The sequence below is a fragment of the Echinops telfairi genome, unplaced genomic scaffold (genome assembly GCF_000313985.2).
Source record: "Echinops telfairi isolate 266 unplaced genomic scaffold, ASM31398v2 ScPeMD7_5592;HRSCAF=6446, whole genome shotgun sequence".
Lineage (NCBI taxonomy): Eukaryota > Metazoa > Chordata > Mammalia > Afrosoricida > Tenrecidae > Echinops > Echinops telfairi.
In genome coordinates, this window is record NW_022109491.1 from 21,850,072 (window position 1) to 21,877,429 (window position 27,358).

Genomic DNA, 27,358 nt, shown 5'->3' on the forward strand with positions numbered 1-27,358 from the left:
GTAGACTCCGAGGCAGGGCCTGGAGCAAGTTATTTTTCAGGCCCTTTCAGCTTAGAAACAGTCTTTAAGATGAGAATTTTCCAAGCCAGGGTAGAATTTGTAAGCATGAAGAGCATTCAATTCATGAAAGAAGACACCTACGTCGCCGAAACAAACATGAAGAAATGCTCATGATCCCTAGCCATCTGAGAGATGCAGATCAAAGCAATGATGGGCTACCACCTTATACCAGCACTGATGACGAAGTTTTTTAAAAATGCTAGAGAAGGTGCGGAGTGATTGGAACTCGCACATACTGCCTGTGGCACTTTATGAATATGCAATCACTGGGGAAAGCAGGACGGCACTTCTTCAAACAACAGAAGAGAAACACCAGATGGCCCAGAAGTTTCTCTTCTGGGCATGTACCCTAAAGAACCTACCCTAAGAGGCATAGCAGGAAGAGATACATGCACACCTGTGATCATTGGAGCACTATTTACAATAGCAAGACACTGGAAACACCCTATATGCCCAACAGTGGAAGAATGAGTAAATACACTTTGGTACAAACACAATGGGATACGAGGCATCGCTGAAGAACAGTAATGAAACTGTGAAGCACTTCATGGCATGGATGGACTTGGAGAACATTATGCTGAGTGAAATCAATCAATCAATCAGAAAGACAAATACTGTATGAGCCTGCTGTTACAAAGGAAAATCCAAGACAAAGATATTCATTCCAAAAGAAACAGATTTGTATGATTACCAGGGGAAGCTGAAAAAGGGAAGATAGTATTCTATAAGAAGGAAAAGAGAAAAGAAAAGTGGGGAGGTGGCAGGGCAATCTTCTGGGAGGTTTGATAATTAAATTGTTAAGTGCAAATTTGGTAATCTGAAATTAACCCCCCCCCAACTCATTCACAATAGAAACTTTAAACAAAAAGAGTAGAATGAACAGCACTTTGCCAGATCACTTGCCTGTCTCCCAAACCAGGCTCACCCATAATGTCTGTAGCCCAGAGGCCCCAGGAGAGTACCCGAGTGTTTCAGGGGAAATGTGAGATTCAGCATATGCTAGGGTTCTGAAGCAGTGGTTTGGAATATATGTTCGCCGGATCCTATTTGGGGACAACCCTCAGAAACGATGTAAGGGAAGTCCAGACTGCTCTGCATGATGGCCAAAAGCCATCAATGATTACAATTGCAAAGCAGTCAGTGTTTTAGAGATTTTATGCCATTTCTCTCATGATCACTAGGGGCTGATGATCCCCTACAAGCTTGATAGCTACAAAAATTATCTTAATTCAACCCTTTTCAAAGGAGGACACAGCCCTGGAAGGAAAATGACTGTCCAGTGTCACAGATTAGTGGCAGAACAGAGATGAAAACTCACTTCTTAGATTCATGCTATTGTTCTAGTTACTAAACTGTACCCTCACCTTTGCTGTTCCCCAGAACTGCCACACACCCTCTATCTTGTCTTCCAGGGAAAAGCTTCCTGTCTGAGACCTTTCTTGAGCCTGTTCCCTTAAGTCAGTGTTCTCGTATCAACACCATGCTTAGCACATAGGAGGCCACCATCAGATGTCCAACGGTAGATGCGTGGGTCTGTTCCTAACTTTTTCCTTAGCATCAGTTCTCTACTGCGACCAAGCTACAGGCATACTTCAGAGATAGTGTGGGTTCAGGTCCAGACCACTGCAATAAAATGCGGCAGTAAAGCGAGTCACATGCCTATGTTTGTTTCTCAGTGTATATAAAAGTGGTGTTTATACCAAACTGTAGCCAGTTAAATATTCAAGAGCATGATGAAAAAGTTTGCAATATCATGAGAACTACCAAAGTGACACAGAGATATGAGGTGGGTACGTGTTATTGGAAAGATGGTGCTGATAGACCTGTTCAACATAGAGTTGTCACAGGCCTTCAATTTGTAAAACATGCAGTATCTGTGAAACCCAATAACATGAGGGATGCCCATAATTCATGCTAAATCGTTCATGGATGCTAATATGTAAGTTTACATGTTTTGATAAACAGTGCCTTCAGAAAAAGAAATCATTCAATAGTAAAACACACCAGCACTTTGAAGAGCTCATGAGGTGGGGCAAGATTGATGATGCCCCTCACTCCCCAAAGTAGGCAGCTGTCTGCCCTCTTCTCCTTAGGGTTTAGCCTTGCACTGGGGCACGACCAGAGGGAAGTAGCTCAGCCCAGGTCTGGCTGACAAATGAAAAAGTTCTGGAAGCTAGGGAGGTCAGACTCAGGACACAGGAGAGCCAGACGTGTATGGCAGCTGTCATAGATGGGCTGTGAGTATTTCTGGATCCACTGGTGAGGCAGCTGTAACCCTCCTGTCTCCTCTTGCTTCCTTAAAATGCTGGGCGCACTACCTCAATTGGAAAAGGAGGGACTTCTTACTTTATATCAACTATTGTCTGTATAGCTGGCCTTTCCTGTGTGTCAGTGATGTTTGCAGTAAATATGCCATGCCTGTCAAGGAGATGACTTGACACTGTGTGCAACAGGATATACAAACATGGCAGTGCTTGTGAGGATGGTGCAGGGGCAGGCAGTGTTTTGTTCTGTTGTGCAAAGGCTCACGATGAGTGAGAATTGGCTCAGAAGCACCTGACCACAATAACAAGTCCTTAGAGGAGGGAAGGCGGTAAAAGGAGCCCTTCTGTGGCACCGTCACTGGCAGGGCTTCAGCTGTCTTCCTGACTCTGTGATCCAGTTGTGACCTGTCACCCAAAGTTCCTGTCCCCTGCTTAACTCAGCTTCCTTTCTCTCAGCTCTCTCTGTCCCACAGCCGTTCTGTAAATCATTTCAGCAGCCTGCCTAACTCACTGCCCTCGAGTCGATTCTGACTCATCGTCACCCTGTAAGACAGGATAGAATTGTCCCTTGGGTTCCTAAGACAACTGCTTATGGGAGAGAAACCCACATCTTTCTCCTTCTACTTAAGTCAAATTACTTAACTAACATCACTCAGCTAGTAAATGGGTAAGATCCCCCAAAAGCCACCATGAGTCCCCAGTACCTACTCAATGCAAGCAATATCCCTTAACCACCCCCAGGCTCTTTTTGTTTTGTTTTAAAATTTTTTACAGCCCAGGCTCTCTTTAATTCACCATCATCTGGTATCTTTTCTGCTTGCAGAACTTTTCTTTCAGTCCCTGCCTGCTCATGTTCACACCCTTCTCTAAGCACCCCAGGCTGACATTTGTGTCTTATTTTACCAATACTGTTATAACAAAGTCCTTCAGTGCTATGATCGTGTGCTAGCCTCAAGTAATCTCTTATGGGCCCAGCATAGAGCCAGTGCCAGGAGATACTTTTTACTTTAAAAAGCAGTTTTGTCACATTGTAGGAAGCGCCAAGGTAAATACCAGAAAGAAGTAAAACTCCTTTTTAGAATCAATACACCCACTCCTTACTTATTGACAGTCAGGTCCCCCAAACCAGGTCATTATACAAAAATAGAAGATGACTACATAACTTCCAATTTGCATCATTACATAACTGCTAAACCACTGCACAGCTTGGCCTGGCTAAGTTGACATATAGTCTTCACCAGATAGCCAGTGTTAGTCTTGTCTTATACCTTGGCACTTGTTGCTGCCAGAAATAAACTTTAAATGCGCAAAATAGTCACGTAGTAGATCTTGACTATTGTCAGAAGTGCAAAATGCCAAATAGTAAGATAGTGAGTGAGGACGAGTAGATGGCTACATTGAGCAGTCTTTGCTGGGTATATGGATAAAGCATATTCTGAATAATATTTTCTTGGTAAGTTTTCCTAGACCTCACCACCACTCAGTAGGAGTGACCGTGGCCGTGAGTGTATTGCTCTTACCCAGCATCCAAGCTCAGCTGTTCCCAGGATGCCTCTACAGCTCTGCACTGAGTAGCAATTCTGCTTGAGGTTTGGGGTTTTTCTTAATGATTATTAAAATTGTGAATTAGGTGGGGAGTTACATTTCAGGCCATCAACTCTGCACTTAATACTTCAAATCACTCATCAAACCGCCTCCCGCCCCTTCCCTCCTCCCCTGATACCTCTGTTCCCTCTTACGGACCTCATGCTCTCTTGCTTCATCTTCTCTCCCCCCACACACCCCTTTCCCCAATTTGGTAACCTCCAAAGTCTGTACCCTTTGGAATGCAAATCTTTGTCTTGGTTTTTTCCTTATAGAAGTGGTCTCATACAGTATTTATTCCTTCGTGATTTATTCACGTTCTGCTTGAATCTTAAATGAGTGCGTAACTAGGAGCCAGAAGACCTAGTCTCTAAGAACATCTTACCTATTTGCTAGCTGAGTGATGTTAGTTAAGTCACTTGGCTTCGCTGAAGCTTTGTCTCTGCAGCAGAGAACTGTGCCTTCATGGATTACCATAGGGTATCTTAGAAGTGCTGTCATTCTGAACAGTGAGTAGTAAGGAGATGGTGGTGAGAGAAGCATTCTGTGACCCATTGAGAACAATGAGAGAGTGCTTGCTTTACTGTTTGGGGCTACATTTGGTCATTGGGGTCACGAGTTAATGTGTGATTACATGCATTAGGGTGGCCCTGCTCCTTTCATTCCCCATTACTGTGTCACTCCTGGTACTGCAGAGACGGAGAAGGTCAGACTGCTTAATGAAAGGGCCAGGGGCCTCAGGCAATAGGAGTCTAGGTTTTGGATCCTCTGTTAGGAGGTATAACATGAGATCTGTGTTATACTTGATGCATGGGATAGGATTCTGGGCCCATGAACTCGTTGTTGCCTCTATAGTGCCAAGGCTATCCTTGAACAGATTCATTACTTAAACACTCACTAACTTATTAATTATCCGTTTACAGACATCAGCTCTTTAGCTTGTATGTCTATACAAGGAGGGTAGCAAAAACAACAACTGGAATTGCACTGGGCAGAGTAGAGCTTTTGTAGTACTCATTCCCCACCCACCCACCCCCTCCTCTCCCACCCACACCCACCCCCAATTAGGCAAGCATCAAGCAACTCGCTCTGAGTTATTGCACCCAGTGGCATCACCTGGGAAGGTTTTCTCTGGTCACAGTGCATTTTTTCATAAAAGCAGTTTTGCTCGAACTTTGTTTTTGTGATGGCCAACTTAAAAGTAAACAGCGTGCAGCTATGAGATTTTGTTTTCCTGCTTGGGAAAATGCCGTAGAAACTGTTGTGATGTTGAAACTGCTTACATGGACAGTGCTATGGGAAAAACTCAAGTGTGTGAGTGATTTTCTTGTTTCAAAAAAGGTGAAATGCCAATTGATAAACCTCGTTCTGGACACCCATCAGCTTCCTGAACAGAGGAAAATATAGGGTCATAGTACATTTGGAGTTCATTCTTCCTGGTCAGACTGTTAATCAAGCTTTCTATTTAGAGGCTCTGAGAAGATTTCTGTAAGAGCGTGTGACAAAAAAGGCCTGATTTGTGGCAGACGGGGGACTGGTTTTGCTACCACAATGCACCTGCTCATGCAGCCATCTCAGTGTGCCAGTTTTTGGCAAAAAAAAACCCCAGCATGCCTCTCTTGCTCCACACACCTTACTCACCTAACCTCTCTCCGTGCGACTTCTTTTTGTTTCTGTGAAGGTAGAGGGACATGAAAGGACAGGGATTTGATGACATAGAAGAGGTGAAGAAAAATACCAAGGAGATACTATTAGCCATCCACACAGATGAGTTGATTTGACAAATGTATTAAGTGTAATGGAGAGTACTTTGAAGGTGATAAGGTTGTTTTATAAAAAAAAAATTACATACATAGCTTTGGGGGGGAAATTACGGGTGTAGGGGGTACCCCCTTGCATATTTGAGGAGGTGGCCAATACTAATGGAGAGCAGGTATCCTGTAGTTTTCCACTGTACTTGGTTTGCCTAAATTTAATAGAAAATCATTAACAGAGAAAAGTTGTGCCTGAAGCTTTTTGTACTCATAAATTCAGTCAGGAGGCCGAGGGTGCAATTAGCAGCCTGCATATGTTTCTAGAAACCTTAGGACGTCAGCATCTTTCTGCTGACAGTAATCAGACCTCGTGGCTGCAGGTAGAGCGCAGATGACCCAGAGGATTGGTATCTGTGGGCATGTAGTGAACAGATTCCTGGGAATGGAGCTCAGGCTCGTAGGCCCTGGTGTGCCATAGCCCTGCCCCACTGGGGACGCCTGCCGGGCTCAAGCTAAATACACATCTTGCTCATATTACATCTTACCAAAGTCAGAGTTTCCATTACCACAACATAGGAGACACTGAGGGCACAGTGATTGCTAAAACTCTCCAAGACTGGTTGTCTACACTTAGTGCTTCCAGGGTCAGAAAGTCATCAGTGGATAATTGCTTATAGCTGTTGCGTTCTTGCCTCCGCTGGCATTTAATGGGGGCTGATTATGTGCAAGTCATGGTCTCACTTTTTCTCCATGTCCACTTAATAATCAAATCCTGTCGCGCTTAGTATAGAAATCTCTATTGAAGCATTCCCTCCTCTTTCTTCCTGTTATCATTAATATTCTATTCATTATCAATGCTCTCGAGTTATTGCAGCGACTTCCTCTGGTTATTACCCCAGGGGTATAGTCTGCACTTCTGCTAGAGGTAGTACTTTTGGATAATAAATATGTCCATGCAACTCCTCTGCCTAGACTTTGTCTTTCTAACATCTGGCACTCAGGGCCATTCACAATCTAACACCAATTGCCTTTCCAACTCTTTCTGTTGCCTCTTCCTACCAGGAGCCCTTTGTTAGAAAAATTCTCCTCTGCAAATATGCTTGGGGGTGTGTGTGTGCAGAGTTCAGAACTCAAAGTGTGATATCGAAGGATTCGATGGGCAAAATATTAAAGACGAAGAATGGAAGAAATACACAGTGTATCAAAAGAACTTATCTACATTCAGTCATATCAGGAGCTAGCATATGATAAAGAACTGTTTGTATTAAAGGAAGAAGTCCAAGCTGCACTGAAGGCATTAGCAAAAAACTGGGCTCCGGGGTTTGACAGAATACAAGGCAGCCTCTTGTTCAACCAACTGGAAGAGTTCCATATTTTGGCCTATTCCAAAGAAAAGGGACCCAATATAATGTTGGATTATCAAACAATATCATAATGTCACATGCAAGTACAATTTTGTTGAGGATAACGTAAAAATAGATGCGGCAATACATCAACAGGGAGCTGCCAGAAATTCAAGCTGGATTTAGAAGAGAATATAGGACAAGGGATATCATCGCTGGTGTCAGATAGATCTTGATTGAAAATAGAATATCAGAAAGCTGTTACTTGTGTTTTACTTACTATACAAAGGCATTCAACTGTGTGAATCATAACTAAATGTGGATAAACTGCAGGATGGAAATCCCAAAACGTTTCATTGTGCTGTACACAGCCCAAGAGCTAGCCATTTGAATACCGCTTGATTTAAAATCAGGGAAGTTTTGTGTCAGGGTTGTATCTTTTCACCATACCTCATCTATATTGTGAACAAACAGCATCAGGATTAGAGGAAGGCTCATTAACAATTTGTGATTTGCAGATTGTTGCTTGCTGAAAGCTAAGAGGACTTGAATTTGAACCATTTACTTATGAAGGTCAAAGACTACAGTGTAGATTACAACTTAAGTCTAAAGAAAACCAAAATCCTCACAACTGGGCCATAGACAATATCATGATAACTGGAGAAAAGATTGTTGTTTTGAAGGGATTCATTTTACTTATATTCACAATCAATGAACATGGAAGCAGCAGACTAGAACTAAAACAGTGCATTGCACTGGGCAACTTTGTGCAAGATAAAGAGCCAAGGTGTCCCTTTGAGGAGGACAAACCCTGTTTCCATTTGCCTCACATGCACGTGAAACCTGGAGAAGAACAGGAACTCTGATGTTGGGGAAGAACATGGAAAGTACCATGGACTGCCAGAAGAACAGACACATCGACCTTGGAGGACGTACAGCCCGGATGCACTTTAACATTGTCTCACCAGCTTTGGAGCTGTCATCAGGGAGACCAGTCCTGGGAGAAGGCTTGGTCGAGTAGAGGGCCAGAAAAGAGGAAGGCCCTTAAGGCAATGAGCTGCACGGGCACAGTGGCTGCAGCACTGGGCCCAAGCATAACAATTGTGTGGATGGTGCCTGTGTTTCCTTCGGCTCTGCTGGGGAGCCAACATCTAGCCACAACAACAACAACAATCCTGTTAACCCATTAAAATAAATGTCGCCTCTTCTCTGAAGCCTTCCAGCTCTCTAACTCACCATTGCCTTTTTGAGAACACAGACCACGTGCTAAGTGTTACGGTGGTTTGTGTGCTGTGATTAAATTGATCTCACATTAAACTGCTGAGGTCATTTCTTCATCTTTACCTCTAGCACATACCACTACCCCAGAAGAAAAGAGGGCTCAGTATATATTACCAAATTTGTACAAGGCGATCTAGAAGTCCATACTCAGAGAGCTGTTGATTTAGCAAGGAACATAAATCACTTCATGACAATATTGAATAGAATGGGATAAAAATTACAAGAGAAACTTTAATATATAGAAGTCTAATAAAACGAAAGCACCTGTCTGAGATGAACCATTTATCATTGGCATTATCTTTTGCTTATACTTCAGGTGTTTCACTGGCTAATTGGTTTTACCTTTATTATTAGCCAATCCTCACTGCCCTTGTGTTGATTCTGACTCATAGCAACCCCATAGCACAGAGTTTAGAACTGCCCTTTTGATTTCTGCGACTTAAAATCTTTACAAAAGTGGACAGCTTTCATGTTTCTTCTGAAGAGTGACTAGTGGGTTCGAACCACTGACCTTGAATTTAGCTGCTTAGTGCATAGCCCATTTCACCACCAGAGTTCCTTAACACTAGTCATTAGTGACTACTAAGAAATGAAACAGTGTTTTGGAATGGACTCGTTGGCACCTAACAACAACGCTTCAGCTTTCTTATGTTTCCATCTCACAGCAAAAACTAAAGCCTGACCCTGACCTTTGTACACTAGCCCTTGTTAGCAGCTTTAAGCCTGTTCTTCAACCTGGAAATACAAGCAGAAAGACACTTCCTAGAAAGCTTCCTACTTACCTTTCCAACTAGTACTTGTCACAGAGCAGGCAGGGGTCTAAAGTCTGTTCAAGGTTGACCTGTTCACATCGAAGAGCTAGCTGGCTGTCATCTTGCTCGAATGACCAATGAAAGAAGCTCACTGGCCCACTTTTTCCCTTGCCCTGGCAATCCTAACCTTCTTTCTCCGTTCATTCGGAGGCTCTCCTTTTGACTTTAGACTTCTGTGTACGTATTGTGACTCCAAATAGAGACCTCTATCAGAAAGTAGTGATGGAAACAGAGGAGGTCTGCAAGCGGGTTTGCTTTGAGGGGGTTGTGGAGTTTCCAAGGCCAGGCCACAAGGTCATGGGCCTTCTCAGGCCTGCAAGGAGCTGTGCTTGAAGATGGCAGCAACTTGGACATAGACTGACTCAACCAACCTCGCCCCAAATCCTTGTATTCAGAATTTCTGTGTAATTTGTAAAAGGCATGAGCATGAATACTATAATGGGTTACTCGGACAGAAAATACTGTATTTATGCTTTCTTCCGAGGTGTGTGCTGAGCACTATGCTCTCGTTATCCTCAAGGAGTATACATTTTAATGCTGTGTGTATGGGAGGGAAGCCTACAAACAGATCCTTGTTGTTGACAGCTGCATCGAGTCAGCCCCCAGCTCATGGTGACCCAGGCACAACAGAACACTGCCCAGTCTTGTGCCATCCTCACAGTTGTTTGCAGATCAATGTTTTGATCCATAGGGCTTTAATTGGCCAATTTTGGAAATAGATCACCAAACCTTTCTTCCCAGTCCATCTTAGTCTAGAGCAGTGGTTCTCAACCTTCCTCATGCCGTGACTCTTTAATACAGTTCCTCATGTGGTGGTGACGCTCAACCGTAGAATTATTTTTGTTGCTACTTCATAGCTGTCATTTTGCTACTTTATGAATCTTAATGTAAATATCTGATATGCAGGATATATTTTCATTGTTACACATTGAACATAATTAAAGCATAGCGATTAATCACAAAATCAATGTGTAATTATAATTCATGAAGTGCCATTTTACCTCCAATACTGCTGCTTTCAACACAGCAGCTGCTTTCTACACAGTAGCTGCTCTTTACACGTGTGACTGGTCCGCATAAGTACATTATGGCACCAACCCCGTCACATACACCTGTGTCACATACACCGGGGTGTATGTGATGGGGTTGGCATGATGATGTCATCGTGCTGGGTACTCGTATATGAGCGTATCTGCATATGGGCGGACCCGCCTGGAGGTGGATAGAGGTGCAGTGTCTTGGTTCCTAAGACCATCGGAAATATGTTTTCTGATGGTCTTGGGTGACCCCTATGAAAGGGTTGTTGGATTCCCCCAAAGGGGTTGCGACCCACAGGTTGAGAACCACTGGTCTAGAGCCTTTGCTGACACCTGCTCAGTATCACAGCAATATGTATGTGAAGTGAGTTGGTTGGAGTTGAACCCTGACATTTCCCACGTAGAAGGTAAGACTTCTACCGCTGAACCACCACTGACTGCCCCGGTAGGCAGAACATTAAGGTAGTTATTCTACGTGTTCCGGGAGGAAGTATTAAATACTAGTAAAAGAGAAAGCACTACGTTTTGGAGAGACTTAAAGCTTGACAGAAAATGTGATGCCTTTTATGTAAAATGAGAACAATAACATCGCCTTTTTGTGTGATGATTGAAGAGATCACATTGTAAAACTTTTAACACAGCTTCTGAAGCTTGGTGTAAGCATTCAGCAAATGCTTGTTGCTATTATTATTATAGAGACATGTTAATGAATTGATAAATGATTGTATACCCCCTGATGGCAAGCAGCACAGAGATTTTTGGAAGTAGTCCACCAGGCCCTTCTACCTCGTCCATCTTAGTCTGGAAGCTAAGTCTCTAGCTAATTTAAACAAACCATGAAATTGATTGGAGGGTTCCTAAGGCTCACAAAATGAAAAGGAGAGTTTAACAACAGCCACTAGGAAGAAAAGATAGAAGCACAAGGGTCTTATAAGAGGGCTTCAAAAAGTTCATGAACAATTAATTCGGTTGTCTTTTAATTCCATATTTTGCTGTGAACTTTTTGATGGCCCTTCATAGTAACAGGAACCTGAATACAGTCTCTTTCGGGTGGTTCTGCTTTAGCAGCTTCTTATCTTCAGATGGCTCTGCTTTCAGAACTGAGAGACCCATTGGTCTAGGTTGGTCTGTTTGCCACTTTCTGGTGAGGGGTCTGCCAACTCATGGGGTTGGGGGAAAGCAGGTCCCCTAAGGAAAGGGTACAGAGACAGGAGAATAAATAAGAAAGCCAAGTCTACCTTGGACAATATCAGAGCACATAGCCCCTTGAGGCTGATGAAGGGAGCCACTAGATCAACCCAAGAGACAGCCTCTGGCCATTTCTCTTGGTCATGTTCTCTGGAATGTCCTGGCCTGTGACTCCATGCCATTCTGTTGTGAGCACGTAGTAGAATCTGACCTTCACTGAACTTTCTTTTTTTTCTCCAAATCCATTCTTAAGTGTGATTGTTGAAACCAGAACTCTGGACTTGACAATGATAGAAGAAAGGAAGCTTTTCTGCCTTTGTATATTGCTCTTCTTGTCATACATTAATTATTACCTTTTCACACTTTTGAATCTTCAGCTCACGATCAGAGATTTACCCTGGGGCTTTATTGCTACTACCTAGTCAACCCTATGGGAGTCCTGGTGATGTAGTGGTTTTGCGCTATAAGGTCCGAAATTTGAAACCATCAGCTGCTACTCTCGAAAACATTTATAGTCTCAGAAACTTACAGGGGCAGGTCGACCCCTCCTCACAAGGCTGCAGTGAGTCAGTATTGACTCGGTGGCAGTGAGATTTTTTTAGTTAAACTCTTCCTTCATCCTATTTGTTCGTTCATTCATTATTCACTCACGCACGCATTCATTCATTCCATATATCCATCTGTCGACCTAGGCATGCAGCTGTACAAGCTGTTTGTTGAATCTCATCTTGTTTTCATATTGTTTCTAACCATTTTAGAGTCATTTCTATTTTCCAAATATAGAAACTGTCTATGTGAGCATTGTGCAGATGTGATTCTCCACTTCTCATATGACTTAATTGGAAGCAGAATCAAGTAGTATAGAAAGGACACTTGATTTAGGGACTGGCCACCTGGTTAAAGTCCTGGCATTACCACTTAAGAGTCAGCTCGTAATTTTCTTGGGTAACTCACTTAACATGTTTCTATCTTTGTCTCCTTTTGTACAAGGGGTCTTCACAAGATTTGTGGGGAAATTTCACTATCTTTTAATTCCATATTTCCACACAAAACTGGAATTTCCAAAATAAATAATAAGAATTTAATTTATTATTTATAGCAACCTTACCTGATGCCATTTTAAAATAATTTGGTATAATGAGATTTGAGGATGATCTCATCCTAATCTAGGTCATCACAACTGGGACATGCTTTCCTCAGTCACTTTGTCTACTAAAAAAGGTGGAAAAAATTTAAATTGCCCATCTTTTCATGTTTTATTATTTTTCCTTTTCTTTCTTGGCATGAACACAATTTTCCCTGGCCTTGCCTAACACACACATACATAGTTAGAGTTTTATTTGTTTGTATTTTGTGGTCATTGCTAAAAGACCCTCAGGAGATTCTTAGCTATAATACAGTCAGTGAGTTATATGCACACACTTATCTTTACCCTGCCTTTCCATCTCCTCTCACTCTCTGTCAGTATCTCACGTAAGTATCCCACCGTGGGCTAATGTCTTAACGTTAGCATTAGACAGACTGGCCGGTGTTCTCTGTGCACTTGCCTGCGGGTTGCACCATGACTGTACCGTATGGTTCTGACATTAGCACTACCTGCAGTGCAATTCTTTGCACTGTCTTGTTCTATTCCTTTGATGTCTGTGTGGCAGATTGAAGGAATAGAGAGGGAATTAGAGTGATGCCACAGTTTGATATTCCCAGGACTAGCTGCCTTCTGGTGAATATGGTGTGTTTCTCATTCTCCAGTCAGCAGCTCTAGCCACCCTTTGCCATTCATTCATGCCAATTAATTCTAAGCTACTGGCAGCAACCTTGCCTCAAGAGAGTATCCCAAATGCTTATTCTTAACTTTCATGCTGATTAGTTCTTCATCCACACCAGCTTTCGTCGGTTCTCCTCTCCCTCCTCATAATTACACCACCCCGCTTTTCCCGCAGCGAGGCTTAGCTACAGGAGGGTCATCTGATGTTTTCATTACTAACCATTCATGACCGTCCTGGTGACCCATTCTAGCTATCATTGGGATGGGAAATCTCTGAGGTGTGTTTACCCAAGACCCAGCAACATTCTTAGAGCTGCCTCTACGGTCATTGAGTTGTAGGGCACAGGAAGGGACCGCCACGTTATTATCGATGTCAGCCTAGGAATGGAAGTATTGGAGCTGCACTGCGTATTCTAATCTTACCCTACTTTCCCATCCATATGATCTTCTCAGACATTAATTTCCTCTTCTATAAAGTGGTGATAATAGTAATAATATCTGCCTAAGTCTTAGGGAAGGTTTAAATGGGCTGATGCCTTAACACAGCTTTTGGTACCTGACAAATACTGGATTTAGGGACGTTTCTTGAATTGCTTTTGTGGCATATACAGACTGGGGCAAGGGGAGCCATGTAGAGGATGTCATTTAGCTTCCCCGCGGGTAGAGAAAGGAGAAGGGCTCCCTGTAGTGAAGTGGCTTAGAGATTCAAAAGAGCAAGGCACACTTGTGGAAATTGCATCCAGCTTGCTCTGCCAGGAGGGTGAGAGAAAAGTGGGGGGAGTTGGGGAGGGGGAGGAAAGATGACCAAGAACAGATCACAAAGGGCCTTGTCCAGTTATTTAAACTTGATCCTGGGGCAGCCCCATATCCACATTTCCTGGTTCCTCTAGTTCTCAGTCCCATAAAAGTCTGTAAGAGCAACAAGAACAAAAAAGGGAAAGAGGACAATGAACTGGCCTCACTCCTTAGAACATACTATGTTGAAGAAGAATGTGCCTTGCAAGATTCATTAATGCTTTACTTGGGTTCCCTGCTGAGTTTCTCATTCATTAATCTGTTGATTCCCACCCCTGTGCTCTTGGGTTGATAACACCCCAACCCTTTGTTTTGTATTCTCTTTGTAATGTGTGAAGGCACCCTGGTGATGGGGTGCTTAAAGTCTTGGTTGCAAACTGGCCGGCCACTCCACAGGAGAAAGACAGGGTAGCCTGCTTCTGTGGAGACTCACAGCCTTGAAGTCCCTGCGGAGCAGTCCTGCTCTGCCCTCTCAGGTCCCTGGTTTGGTTTGGTTTTTCATATAGTATGCTGTTTCCCTTGGGACACAAACTCCAAGACCCGGCCCTGGCCTGCTCATGTTTGTTTTCGTTGCCCCTTGTGCTTGCCTCTGCTATAACATTTGTAGTATGTGTTAAGTAATCCTTAAGGTAACATTTTTATTATGTCATAAAAAGTGCATGGCAAATATATTATAACTCATGGACTTTGTTTAAAAATGAACGGATAATTTATTGAGTGTGTTACATGAGCCTTGCTCCCCTCCCATTTCAGCTGAGACCTGCTGCTCATTTCGCCTAGCCTCCTATTGAGTGCTCCCACCTTGTGACCAGCCGGGAAAGCAGACCCAGGGTTGGCTAGAAATGACGTCATAGTTTATGTACTCAATAAAAATTTAATTAAGTCATTACAGGAATTGCAGTCATCATTTAACCCTCTGATTTCTTCGGTTTAGTTTATTATTAAACATTCAGTAATACCAGTCACCAAATCCTGATGGCTTATAAAATATCTGCATGAATTTTAATAGCTTAAATAAATGGGAAAATATGAGTAACTGATATAAAAAGAACCTTCTCCTTGTGGTGGTTCTGTATGCCTGGCTTTTTTAGAAAGGAAAGTATTGTGGAGCGGAGAAGAGTTTAGTAAGCAAACAGTCCAACATCGTCTAGGAGGATTTTCTCGTTTGGTGTCTGGCTCATGGGCAGAGGACTCCATATAGGACTTTCTGGCAAGCAGAGACACAGGGAACCTGCAAGCTAAAGCAGCGAAAGCTTCATTGAGGGACTCAAATGCCAGCAAGGGTCCACGGGCAAAATCCCTTTCTCTTGGCTGCTGGGCCTGGCCCGACTGTCCTGGGGAGCTGAGGCTAGTAGTTTAGGAAGCTGTTCCTCACCTGTTGCCTGCAGATCGTGTGTCTGCACCAGTGGAGCTTCCACCCTCTTCCAGGAAGGGCCCATTTCATGATCTAATCCAGCCTGGGTGATGATATCGGAAAGGCATCCCTAGCAATGACAGCTTGGCATCCCTCAGCTAAAGGTGAAGGGGAGGCAGCGAACAGGTCACTAGAGTTTTAATCCAGATAGAAGAACCTTGTCAATCAAGAACTCTACTCCTGCCATTCTGAAAGTTGGGGCAACAGAAATTTGTCAGTGTCTATGAAGTTTCAGAGCAAGCCTTCCCAAACACCCTGTTGTCATTGGATTGAAGATGCTATGTGTGGCACTCGGGCCCTTGTCATCAGTTGGCCGATTGGAACTCCTGCTCTGGGTTAGATCCTGCTGAGTGGTGGAGGACACCTTGTTGAGACTCAGTTGTTTGAACCCGGTGACTGTGAAGTTTGGGATCTAACCTAAAATAAGCCGGCAAATTGACAAAATGAATCTTGACAAAAAACAGAATCGGACATGTCCTGGCAATTTGACTTGTTAGGTCCTTCTCTGAACTCTTGGTTCTGTAAATCGCCTTCTAGTTGTGTCCTTTGGCTCATACTTTTGTTTTTGCTATCTTGTTTCGGTAGGTTAATCCCTATATCCTGAAGAAGAACATGGTCCTCATGACAAATAGTTTTTATGCTGCAATCTTGGGATATGATGAGGTAAGATCATTGGCCTTCCCCTACAAAAGTTTCAGATGATGAGCACCTCCAAGGGATGCTTCAGGCGCCATCGTCACTGCCTGCCATCATGGCTTCATGTTTATTTCTTATCTTCGCTGGCTGCACAACTGGCATGAATGTGCAGCAGTTTGCCCAGTCAGTGCTTAGACAATATGGTCAAATCACGAGAGCAGGTGCTGGATGGAGGGGTGAGGGGGGGAGCAGGGCAAGGGCAAACCAGTCCCTGTGCCAGCCCCAGGGGCACCCAGCGCATTCTGCCAAAGCTTGACACTTTTGGAGGTTGCTTTAATTATAAAAGAACACACAAAATGTACATAAGTGGTTGAAGCAGAAAACAGACCCCACTCCCCACTTCTGCCCAAGAAGAAAACTGATGGTTTATCGGGGTCCTTCCAGATGTCATCTGTGCATTGACAAGCACTTGTACATCAGGATGAATGTATGGATTTTCTTTGTGTAAATGGTAGCTACTCTATGCACAATGTTGTGCAGCTTGCTTTTTTTAACCTAACACTTTATCTTGGACAGCCTTTCACATCAGAACATTTAGATCTAGCTCATCTGTATTTTCTCTTAACTTTCATTATAAACAATTCCAAACACAGAAAAGTTAAAAGACTGTAATAAACTCCACTGAGACTCATTATTCCTTACCTTTTGAACAAGCCATGTCCCTTTATGCCCTCTTGTGGTGACCTCCAGATTGAGTGCCAGCACCCTCTCCTGGGAGGCCCCTTCCATCTTGACCTGCCTCAGTATTGCTGCCACCCTCACAAGGCTAAGGCTTCCCTCTGTGTGGTGGCTGGGCCTGTTGTGTTTGTATTGATGTGTGATCGGTGATGAACGAGGAAGGGCAGAATAGCATAAAGGAATGAAAGCAAGGAGCTGGAGTTCAGACTAGAGGAAATGATCAGTCTGAAGATAAAGCCAAGAAATGAACTTGCCCCACTCCAAAACTCCAAAGACTCTCCTTAAAAAATGACTTGCCCAGGGACACAGGACTAGTAGAAGTTGGGGGGTCTCCTAATTCCCAATATACTAGATATCCCCAATCATAAAAGATCAATTTAGATAGCACACTACCCTGTACACCATGAATTTAACATTCTTTTTTTGTGGGGTAGGGGAGTGTTAAGAAACGCTGCTTAAATGTACACATCACTTGTTAGATTGGATGCAGTCTGTCTTCCGAGGGTTAAGATTGAAGAAGCATTTTTCCTCTCAGCTTTAGTTGGGTTTTTACTGCAGGGGAGCTTGGTAGACTTTTCATCAGTGTTAATAAGGATTTTCACTGTTTTCTTTGTACCTCATCCCAGTCCCCTAAGCCCAAGCATTTCACCCAAACATACCTGCCCATAAGCATTACCAGGGATGTCTTTGAGCCTAACTCTGGAACGCCTCGCTGAAAATGCCGGTTCAGTAGAAGCAGGGCCTGGTCTTTTCACAAGTACGCCAGGTGACTCTCAAGAGCAGAAGCTTTAGGAAATCTGTTAATAACTTGGTCTTTCTCAAATGTTGTGATTAATTGGTGTAGGTGGGCATTTGCAGTTGGACAAGTTCTCCCAGGAGATTTTAATGTGTAATTCTAGGCCATCCTCTTTTAATGTGCATGGGTTTCACCTGGAGATCCCTTACCATGCGGATTCTGACTCTGCACAATCCTGCTGTTACTGAAAAGCTTTGGTCCTTTGGGTGCAGCCTGTCCGCAGACCACACTCTAAGTGATAAGACTGGCGTTGTGCTCTTCAATAAAGAGCCACATGTGACAGATCTAAACGTTATTGTGAAAACTGAAAATTCTGTTCCTCAGAGATACTAGCTACATTCCAGGCATTCAGTCATCCTGTGTGGCTAAGGGTGACTGTGTCAGACCGTACAAATGTAGAACAATTTCATCATCACAGAGCCTTCTGTTGGACAGCATTTTTCCATAGCAACCTTTCTGTAGAAGCTGGCTTGGATGGTGCCTCCATCCTGGCCATTTTGGAACTTTCATGTTTGCAGCTACATCAGATCCAGAGTCCTCGTGGCCTTTCAGACTCTCTGTAGACTGTTCTCTTTCCCATTGTGGCATGCCCCACCCATGCTTCTCTCCCACTGCCCTGTCTCAGAAAGCCTTCGGTCCAAGTGGCGCTGGCCCTTAGCCTCGCCACCCACAGAAAGGCTGTGCCTGTTGAGGCTCTATTGGGCAACGCAGTGTGGAGAGTAGTAGCTGAGTCTCGTCAGTTTTGTACCTTAGGGCCTAGTCTTCTTGTAAACCTCCTTGAAATAATTTTATTCTCATCTAAAATATTCTATAGCTCTTTAAGCCCTCCTCATCCTAAATACCCACTTCTCCACAAAGCTTCCCCTGACCTCTCTAGAACTCTTGTTTTTTTACTCTGAATTTCAAGATCCATCTGCACACCCACCTATGTAACAGGTGTTTATTGAGTGCTCACAGCAGACCCTGCTACTCCTAACCCTAGCCAGAGTTCTCCCGGGCCAGGAAACTCCCGGTAGCTTCCTCTAGCTATTCTAGACCGCAAGTCTTAATGTCCTGAAGGATTCTTTCTTTGCGTAGTGATGGTTCGCAAGCAGACCCTCTACTAGCTTGCAGAGTTTGCTATGTAACCCTCGTATTTGGCTTTTTTCTTTCCTCCCACCACAGTTGCAGGGGGCGCTCACTGGTCTTCACTGCCTCAGTAGCATTACGGTGGTCAGAAGACTCCGGTTGGGTTCATTTACATGCTCAGTCGTCTTAGCACACTCCCACTCAGTGCCGACACTGCGTTCTGACTAAATAGAGACCTTTCTCTGACCTTCCTAGTGCATTCTGGTCCTAGCTCTGTTGCTAATTAGCTAGATAACCTTGATGCTTCAGTTTACTTATCTTTTAAGTGGAGATAATAATGTCTGATGAACAAAATCATTATGAGCCAGGTTTGTCAAGGAGCTGACCAGCTGCAGCAGTAAGACTGTTACCACGGTTCATCTGAGTCCCATCTTCTTCTGAGAGTGCAGCAGTTTGGGGTGTTGGACTGGCCCCTTCCCAGCCATCTCACCCACCCGGAGCTGCCATGTGCAGCATGCCCCAGCCCCTGCCCTCATTCTCCCCACTTCCTGTGTCACCCACTTCCCCTCCCTTCCCACATAGCACATGTGGGTTGCTGCCAGCAACAACACGCCAGCATGTGCTCAGGGCTCTTCAGACCCAGGCAGGCTGTTGTGTTAGCAAATAGCTTGGAGTGGTGATGTGCCTGAGCTTGTCCTTGGCGCCTGTCCCCATCTGCCGGAAGAAGCTGCTTTATCTGACTCAGCCTTTGCGCCAGGACAGTCTCTGAAGCTGTGGAACCATAGGGGTGTTTATCAGTGGCATTTGGAACAGGTGGAATGTTTTTCCACCAAACCGTCAGCACCCCACACTGAATGGGACCCTTCCTGGCAGCTGGCCTGGAGCCAACCCACCGTGCGACATCACATAAGTGATCCGAGGTCTCTGTAATGACTTAACTGTTTACAGAGCCCTTTTATAGCCATTATCTCTGAATTCTCACAACAGCACTCTGGAATATAAACTGAGGTGAAGGGAAGGTTAATGGCTTTTCAGAGTTCACATAGCCATTAAATGACAAAGCAGCTGGGATTTGAACTTGGGGGGTGGGGGTGGGGCGTCTGACTATCCCTTCCCTTCCAATTACATCCACAATTTCCTGCAAGAGTTAATCTTTATCGTCAAATATATTCATGCCTAGCAAAATGCCCTTACGTTATTGTCTTTTTTCAAATTCAGGAATGTTGTGAGTAGGACCCATATCTTCATCTCTTTTAGTAGGTGAGAAAGTTGAGATTTGAGTGTGGTGAAATCGCCCACTGCTACCATGCTTAGAAGTGGCAGAACCAGGACTTGTGACTTTCAACTCTGAGTCAACCCTTTTTCTGCACTTGATCTTAGCCAAAAGGCCGAGAAGCAATTCAGCCCTTCTCTGCTTCTGTACACTAGCTTGGCCACCCAGACAGAGAACTTCTCAGGGCCTTTTCCTTCCTTCACCCTCGCCTCAAGAAAGAAGACCATTGCCCTTGCTCCACTAAAGGGCTGATTAGAAAATAGCTCTAGCATGTGGCCCCAACCTTTAGTTCAAACTCTCAAACTTACTACCATTAAGTTGATTCTGACTCATGGCAACCCCATAGGACAGAGTGGAAATGCCCCTATGGATTTCAAGACTAACTTTTTGGGGAGAAGAAAGCCTTAGCTTTCTCCCAGAGTGGCTGGTGGGTTCAAACTACTGACCTTGGGGTTAACAGCCGACTGGATAACCGACTATGCCACCAGGGCTCCTTTGGCGTTAGTTAGCTTCTGCTTAATGATTGGACTTTCCAATAGAGGTCTCCTGTGTTCATGGAGAGACAGAATTACACATATAGAGTCTCTGGGCATTGTCCTCTGTGGCCCATGGCAGTCTTGTTGAATGGCCTGACCCTCGGTTTAAGGGGAAGGAGGAAAAGGGAGAGGGGCTGGGCCGGGCTGGCCTGGCCATGGCTAGTCCTGATTTGGATGACAGCGAGGCCAAACTATCTGGCTCTCTTCTCCAAAGAAGCCAGCTGCCTTGCAGGTGTGTGCCCTTGGACCAGGAAAGAAGGCTCAGTCCATGCCCATGTCAATTACTAGGAGAAAAACAAGCACACACAAAAATACCCCCCAGCCTATGCTTTGTTGACAGCCGCGGAACCACTGCTGCTGCTATTTCTCTTCTTGGCCACTTCCACATTGCCTGGACCAGGTGTGGTGTACGGTAGCACAGAGAGAGCCCTGGGCTAGGGAAAGTTGACCAGACTTGAGCCCCAGCCATGCATTAACCTCAGCAAGTCACTCTCTGGGGGCCCTCCTGATCTTCCTCTGTAGAAAATGAAAGGATTGCAGTAGATAGCCATTTTAGACCCCTTCCAGCTCTTATTGAGTGACCCCATTTCTGACCCCACTCTCCGTAAGATTGTGAGCTGATCCTGTGCTGTGCTAGCCTGTTTATAATACCCCCAGCTTTAGCACCATGGCTCTGCAGGGTTCCTGCGAAGACACGTTTTTTGTATTAGTCCGGGTACTTTAGGTAAACAAATCCACAGAAACCCATGTATAAGTGAGTTTTAGATAAAGGGTAAGTGCGCATCAAGAAGACATCCCAACCCAGTGCTGCCCAAGCCCACAAGCCCAACATTAACTCATATGTCCAACACCAATCCACAAAGCCTTCCTCCAGCTCACAAAACACACACAATGATGCCAACTGCAGGAGAAAAGCTGAATCAGTGAGCATGTAAGCATCTCAGCGCTGGCAGGAGTCTCCACACAGCTGCTCCAGCACCCAGGGCTGCATCGGGCTAGGTCCATGTGGCTTCTCGGGGATGTCTTGTAGGAAGTGAGCCTTGCCAGCTGAAGCAGGGAACTGGCAAAGGCAGCTGCACCCTGGTCCAACCATCACAAAGCACGAAACCAGAGAACTAGAAAGGCGAGGCTCATGGAGCCATTTATCCCTCCGCCCTTCAATTAACCCTACTTGTGTTTATCAGCCAGGTTGGCCCAATAAGCCCTATCTCAACACGTTGTACTCTGTATTCCAGGGGATCCTCTCCGATGATCACGGACTGGCCGCTGCCCTGTGGAGAACCTTCTTCAATCAGAAATGTGAAGACCCCCGGCATCTTGCACTGCTGGTGGAATATGTGAGGAAACAGGTGAGCAGCCCGTCTCTCCCCTCCAGAGTTGCATGGAAACCAGTTCATCTCTCTGTCTCTGCCTGGCCTTTCAGAGGCTCCTGGGAGGCCGAAGCTGAGTTACCAGAGCCACTCAGAAGGAATCGTGATCCATCCTAGCAGCAGCAGAGCCTGATGCAGAGCACCTGCTGTGAGCTCAGCCAGAGGAGTTTGGGAATGGAAGCTGGAGAGGCACGGCGAACCCGGCGCTGTGCCAGACACTGCACACATATTCCTGTGCATTGCAAACAAGCATGGGGTGTGATGGCTACCAGACACTGTCGCCCCTTCTGTACCCACTGTGAGCTCCAAGGGTCAGACGTTCTGACTTCTGGCCTGACTAGGCTTGAGCCACGTTTCACAGCCATCCCTTAAGACTACTCCCAGGCCTTTTAGATTTAGACTATCTAAGGGCCCTTTGGAGTTCTTTTCCAAAGTATCCCCTTCAGTAAACTTACTCTCTGTTCAAACCTTAAAAAAAAAAAAAAAAAAAAGACTTCCCACTGGTAACTAGTCATAATCAACCAGGATGCCCCTACTTCAATACCTCACACCTAGTTCCCTGGGGCTTCCTGTTAGAGAGTAGAAAGCCCCAAGGTGAGGACTGTTTAAATGCCGTTTTCTCTCAAGCCCATGGAGAATTAACTGCTTGACTGTCTTGCCCCCAGATCCGGTATGGATGGGAAACCCAGACTTTAGAGAAGAGTGAGCAGAGTAGTAGAGAGGAGGGCCATAGAAGTTTTTCCAGAGTCTCCCAGTGAGTCAACCAGCACAGCTGGCCGAGCACCCAAGCTGGGTGATTCATGTAGCCACTAGAGGCCCCAGCTGCTCTGGGTGGCTCAGGAGCGCAGGCCATCCCATGAGTCACACCTATCCTTCACAGTCCTGGCTCCTGGGGCTGAAGGCACCTCACCTCACAGCTATTCTCTTATTCACCTGTGTCCATGACCTTCAAGCCTCCAACAGCCTGGAAGCGGGGGTGGGTGCCAGGCCCTAGCTCTTGAGGAGAAAGAAGATGGGGTCATCAGGACCAGTGTGTCCTATGCTTGGAAAAGCCACCTAATGTGCCTTTTCAGACCCAGAATGTAGAGAACCCCTGCAGCCAGGACTTTTGGGGGGACATTCTTCAAATCTGCCAGAAGCACTTTAGCCTGAGGTTCCTGCTTCACAGAAGATCTAAGATTCAGACTCAGACACGGGAAGTGGTTGGCAAAGCGAATGCTAGGTTTACTGAGAGACCATTCCATTTTTCCATCTGGTGGGCTTGTACAGGAGCCCCAAAGGCACAGCTGGGACCTCTGAGGACCCTAAATGAAGGACTACCACAGCCAGTGCCCTATCAGAAACCCACTTTGGGCTGTGGGAATACAGAAATGAGTTTCCTAACAAAGGAAGGAGTTTTGATGGGGACGCAGTTCTTTCAGCAAATCCCTGAGCACTTTCTCTCCCATACACTTGTTGGGAAAGCAGAGATTAATTAGACCCAGCCCCTGCCCCTGCCCAGTTCATAGTTTGGTCAGGAAGCCAGTTAGGCACATGGCTAACGCTGGAATAGGTCAGTATGTGATGTGATATAGGCTGTAACAAAGTACTGTGGAAGGCTGGAGAAAAGAAAACTAATTCTAGTCTAGTGGGGCAAGAAAGAAAGATGGGGACGCTGGACTTACTAGAAGGTTCTCGGCCTCTACTCTGATGATACTTGGAATGGTAGCTGGCCCAAGACCATCAGAGGTTACATTGCAGTGTTAACCTAGGAGGTGGACAAAGTGGTGGCATTGGAGACACAAAGAGGAGGGTGTGCGTTTTAGGAGTAGAGCTCCTTGCACTGGATTAGAGAGCAGGACATGTATCTATATATGTGAGCTTGGTGGTTGAGGGTTGAGTCAGCAGTCTGATGATGAAGCAGTAGGAGTGAATGCCTTCTTGGGAGGGGGGAGAGAGTTCAAGGCCCAAGGTGAAGCTTTTAGCCTCCTCCCCCACCTCACTCGCTCCAAATGCCAACAACAGCAACACAAATGGGGCCCCATCTTTTTGAGTCTAGTGATTCCTGGTCTGTTTCGGTCTCATGGCAGATTTTGCCTGTTCACTTAAAAGCATTTCTCACTCTGCTGCTCTGCTTACTGTGAGGCACGCTGGGGAATTCTAGCAACTGCCTTTTTCTCCTGAGACTCAGCCAGTCACTAGCTCAACTGCCTCTTGAAGTACTGCCTGCCCACATCTCTCCTGTAGCTGCTCTGATTTTCTCCCATCACAGATGGCCCCTCTACCTATGTTCCTTGGGTAGGTCTGAGAACATCTGGCCTGGCACTGGTGTGGCCCTGCAACCAGAACTCTGAGCAGTGGCATTGGCAGCCCGCATCTCTAGGCCAGACAGGCTGGAGGCACGTGGTGAGAAAGTCCAGAGGGGCCAGACCCTGTCTCAGCTATAAGAGCAGCTGTCAGTGTGAGGAGCAGGGGTATTCTGCTTGGTCTCTGCAATTCCCAAGGGAAGGAGAATCCTTGGTAAAGGAGATGACCCTCCTAACACCAGAGCTATGCATGGTGTCAGATGCTCCCGGCCATCCTAGAAGGTGCGGCTGGGCCCACTCACCATGTATCAGGGCCTGTCAGAGGACAGTGGAGAATGGTGACCAGCATTGTACAGAGGTTATGTCATTGAAACTTTCCACGAGTCCTGCTCGGTACACAGAGCTCTCCCCTCTCTGCCAGGAGACTGGAGTCCCAGGGAGGGGAAGTGGCTTCATGGGTCACCCTGCCAGTAAGGGGTAGAATTGGGACTCTGCCTCCCCCAGCAGCTTTGGATGAGCATGGTCAGGATGACTTGTGTAAGTTGCAAGTCTCAACTTCTGGGACTACAGACACTTTTAAGGGAGGGTGTATTGGGGGGAATTGAGGTCCTTGGAGTCGATGTGTCTGCCTGCCTGTTTGTCCATCTGGAGTCTTGAGGGGAGTGGCCTGAAGCTTTCCCAGCTGTCCGCCCAGTGATTACTCAGAAGCCCCTTCATGGAGGAACCTCATTGAGCAGCACCTGGCTAGCCTGAGTGCTGGTCCAAGCCCCTTTCCCTTCTTTTCCTGGGGGTGACTACTTTCTGAGACTCCCTCATGTCTGCCTGTGATCAGAATTTTATGGGCATTTGTTACAGCTGTTACTGGGGTGCCCTTGATAAAATACCAAAAGGAGAGATTTTATATAGGAGGCCAAGGGGTTACACACTAGTCCCTAGTGAACTGTCACAATGCCAACTTAGGGACTTTGGGGAGCAAAACTGCATAATGTCCTGAGAACACTCTTTTGGAAAGGGTCATCTTCTCATCCTCTTTCAAGACTTGTAATTTGTTTAACCATGAACTATAACCTTGTCACCCTGAGGAGAGAACAATTTTTTTTATTACTGGCTTAAGTAAGCATGACTACATAGTTGGTTCATGCGGGGCAGGGGTGCAAGGGGAGGGGACACATACTCTGCGAGCACAAGCCGGACTGTAGGGCAATGGGGCACTTGATTTAAACTGCACCACACATCTCTTCATGCCAACCTCATGTCTGTCTGGTTCTTATGCCTGCACTCTGCCCCGTTTTCCCCTGTGCAGATTCAGTACCTGGACTCCATGAATGGCGAGGATCTGCTTCTGACAGGGGAGGTGAGCTGGCGCCCTCTGGTGGAGAAGAATCCTCAGAGCGTCCTGAAGGCCCATGCTCCAACTTACAACGATGAGGGTCTTTGATGGCTGGACCCTCCAAACAGTGAGCCAACTGGCTTGAGGAACTTCGGAGGGAAGAGATGCCTGTTTTGCCCAGGACCCAGCAGAAAGTAGCCAAACTGACCTTTGAACAGCATCTCCAGCTCCTTGACCCCACTTGTGCTGATTTTCTTCTTAGTGTGCCCAACAGCCCATTCTCGTGGGATGCGGTGCTCAGAGAAGCCCTAGCTAGCCCTTCTGAGGTGCCCTTTCCCATAGAGAAGCATTAAGCAAGAACTTTCCGGCACACACTCCCCAAGTCCCCCTCCAGCAACTCTGTGTGACTCACTGACAGCTGTTCCCAAAGGCCAGGGAAAAGATGGGAGTAGGTCAGAAAGGGGGGTACCCCACCAAAGGCCCCCTGTCGCCGAGGGGCACTTTGTAAGGCTGCTGGGTCAAGATGGGTAACTGTACTTCTGACCCCTGGCTTTGAGCCCCGAGGCGGAGTTGGCCATGAACAGAAACAGACTGTGCCCGGCTCCTCTTCCCTGTGAGGTCTTTGAGAAGTGGGTCAGAGGTGGGGATGGCAGGAACTGAGGCAGACCGCCTGGCTCTGCTCTTGCAGTTACTGCGCGTGCTCCGTTTATGGAGATGTGTCATTTGCCCTACCCCAAGCACAACCTGCCAGGCCCAGCCTCTCGGACCCAGGAGACCACCGAGTCAACCTAGTCATTTGGAAAGAGGCCTCAAGAATAAACTCCCCCTTCACCCATTTCACAACAAAAACCTAAAAACATAAATAATGTTCCCAGAGGTACCATCAGTGTCTGCCTTTCTTGGCCCTCCTTGCCTGAGAGACAGGAGAAGAGAGGAGCCTCCTTTCTGCCTTAGTCCCCTTCTGTCCTAGGTCCCAGCTTCGGGGCATCCCTGACAGACCAGTCCCCTCCTCCCTCCGAGCACTGAGCACTGGCCCTCTCTGGGGGATTTTCTTTAAATTGAAAAAGGGAGCCAGGGAGTCATATTGTTTACCCCTCCCCCAATCAAACTTCCTTCACTTGACTTGCTATAAAATGAGTCATATAAAGAAATTCTATATGGCTGAGGTATATCCCACTTCTGTGAAAACATTACAAATCAAACCGCCGTCTCTCGGTTTATTTAAGATGCTTTTGTTGTGAGTGGAGCTCTAGGGTGAAGCCTTCACTGTGTGTGTGAGATAATAACACCTTGTAACTCATTACAGCTGGGCACTATTTACATAAACCAGAGCTGAGCCAGGCAGGAATTTGCTGATTAATTTATTTTTAATGGAGTGAAGTATACCATGCACCAAAATAAACTTTACTGTGTGTACCTAACTGCTCCTGGAATGGATGGAAAAATTAATGGAACAGATTTTGGCTCCCAACTCAACACATTAATTCATATATAAAAGTTATTTGAGCCTTAACCCATTTGCTGCCCAGGGCAGCTCCCCAGCCACCAATCTCAGCCCATAGCATCAGCTCAGCTACTGGGCTTGCTCTAGAAAGTTGGAATCTCAGATGTGGACAGGACTTTAAGGGGGATTTAGGCCAGTCTCTGGCCAGTGCTTGGCTCCACTTCTCAACATCCCTGTTGACCTATATTCATATAGGCTCTGTATGAATGCCTCTAGTATCAGCGCCTGCCCCCAGAGCTCACCTCCACAGGAAGCAGTCATCATGAAGCACTGCATCTCCTAATAAGGAGTGTCTGATGTCTCAGAGTCCTCACTTCTGGCCATAAGCATTTTCATCGATTACCCCAATCCTCTGTGCCTTCAAGATAAAATCTAGACTGGGAAAGGGAGGCAGGTGGGGGCGGGAGGGGTGGGGCTGAATGTGAAAGGCTCTTCTTAGTCTGCCCCCTGCTCCAATTCCCAACCTGTTTTGAGTGTCTAACTCATTTCTTCTCTGAGCATCTGGAAGCACCATGTTCCCTGGAA

The 27,358-nt window shown here is 45.8% G+C and overlaps 1 protein-coding gene across 2 annotated transcripts in view; it reads left to right on the plus strand.

Annotated features, from left to right (window-relative positions):
• LOC101659568 (ubiquinol-cytochrome-c reductase complex assembly factor 1) overlaps positions 1-26,750 on the plus strand; it is a 123,950-nt gene extending 97,200 nt beyond the window's left edge. For both annotated transcript variants that reach the window (XM_045295554.1, XM_045295553.1), the window contains 3 exons: positions 15,883-15,960; positions 21,580-21,693; positions 25,303-26,750. In XM_045295554.1, the coding sequence (XP_045151489.1) occupies positions 15,883-15,960; positions 21,580-21,693; positions 25,303-25,437 (327 nt within the window). In that variant the 3' untranslated portion in view covers positions 25,438-26,750. The remainder of the gene's footprint in view (positions 1-15,882; positions 15,961-21,579; positions 21,694-25,302) is intronic.
• The last annotated feature ends 608 nt before the right edge of the window (positions 26,751-27,358 follow it).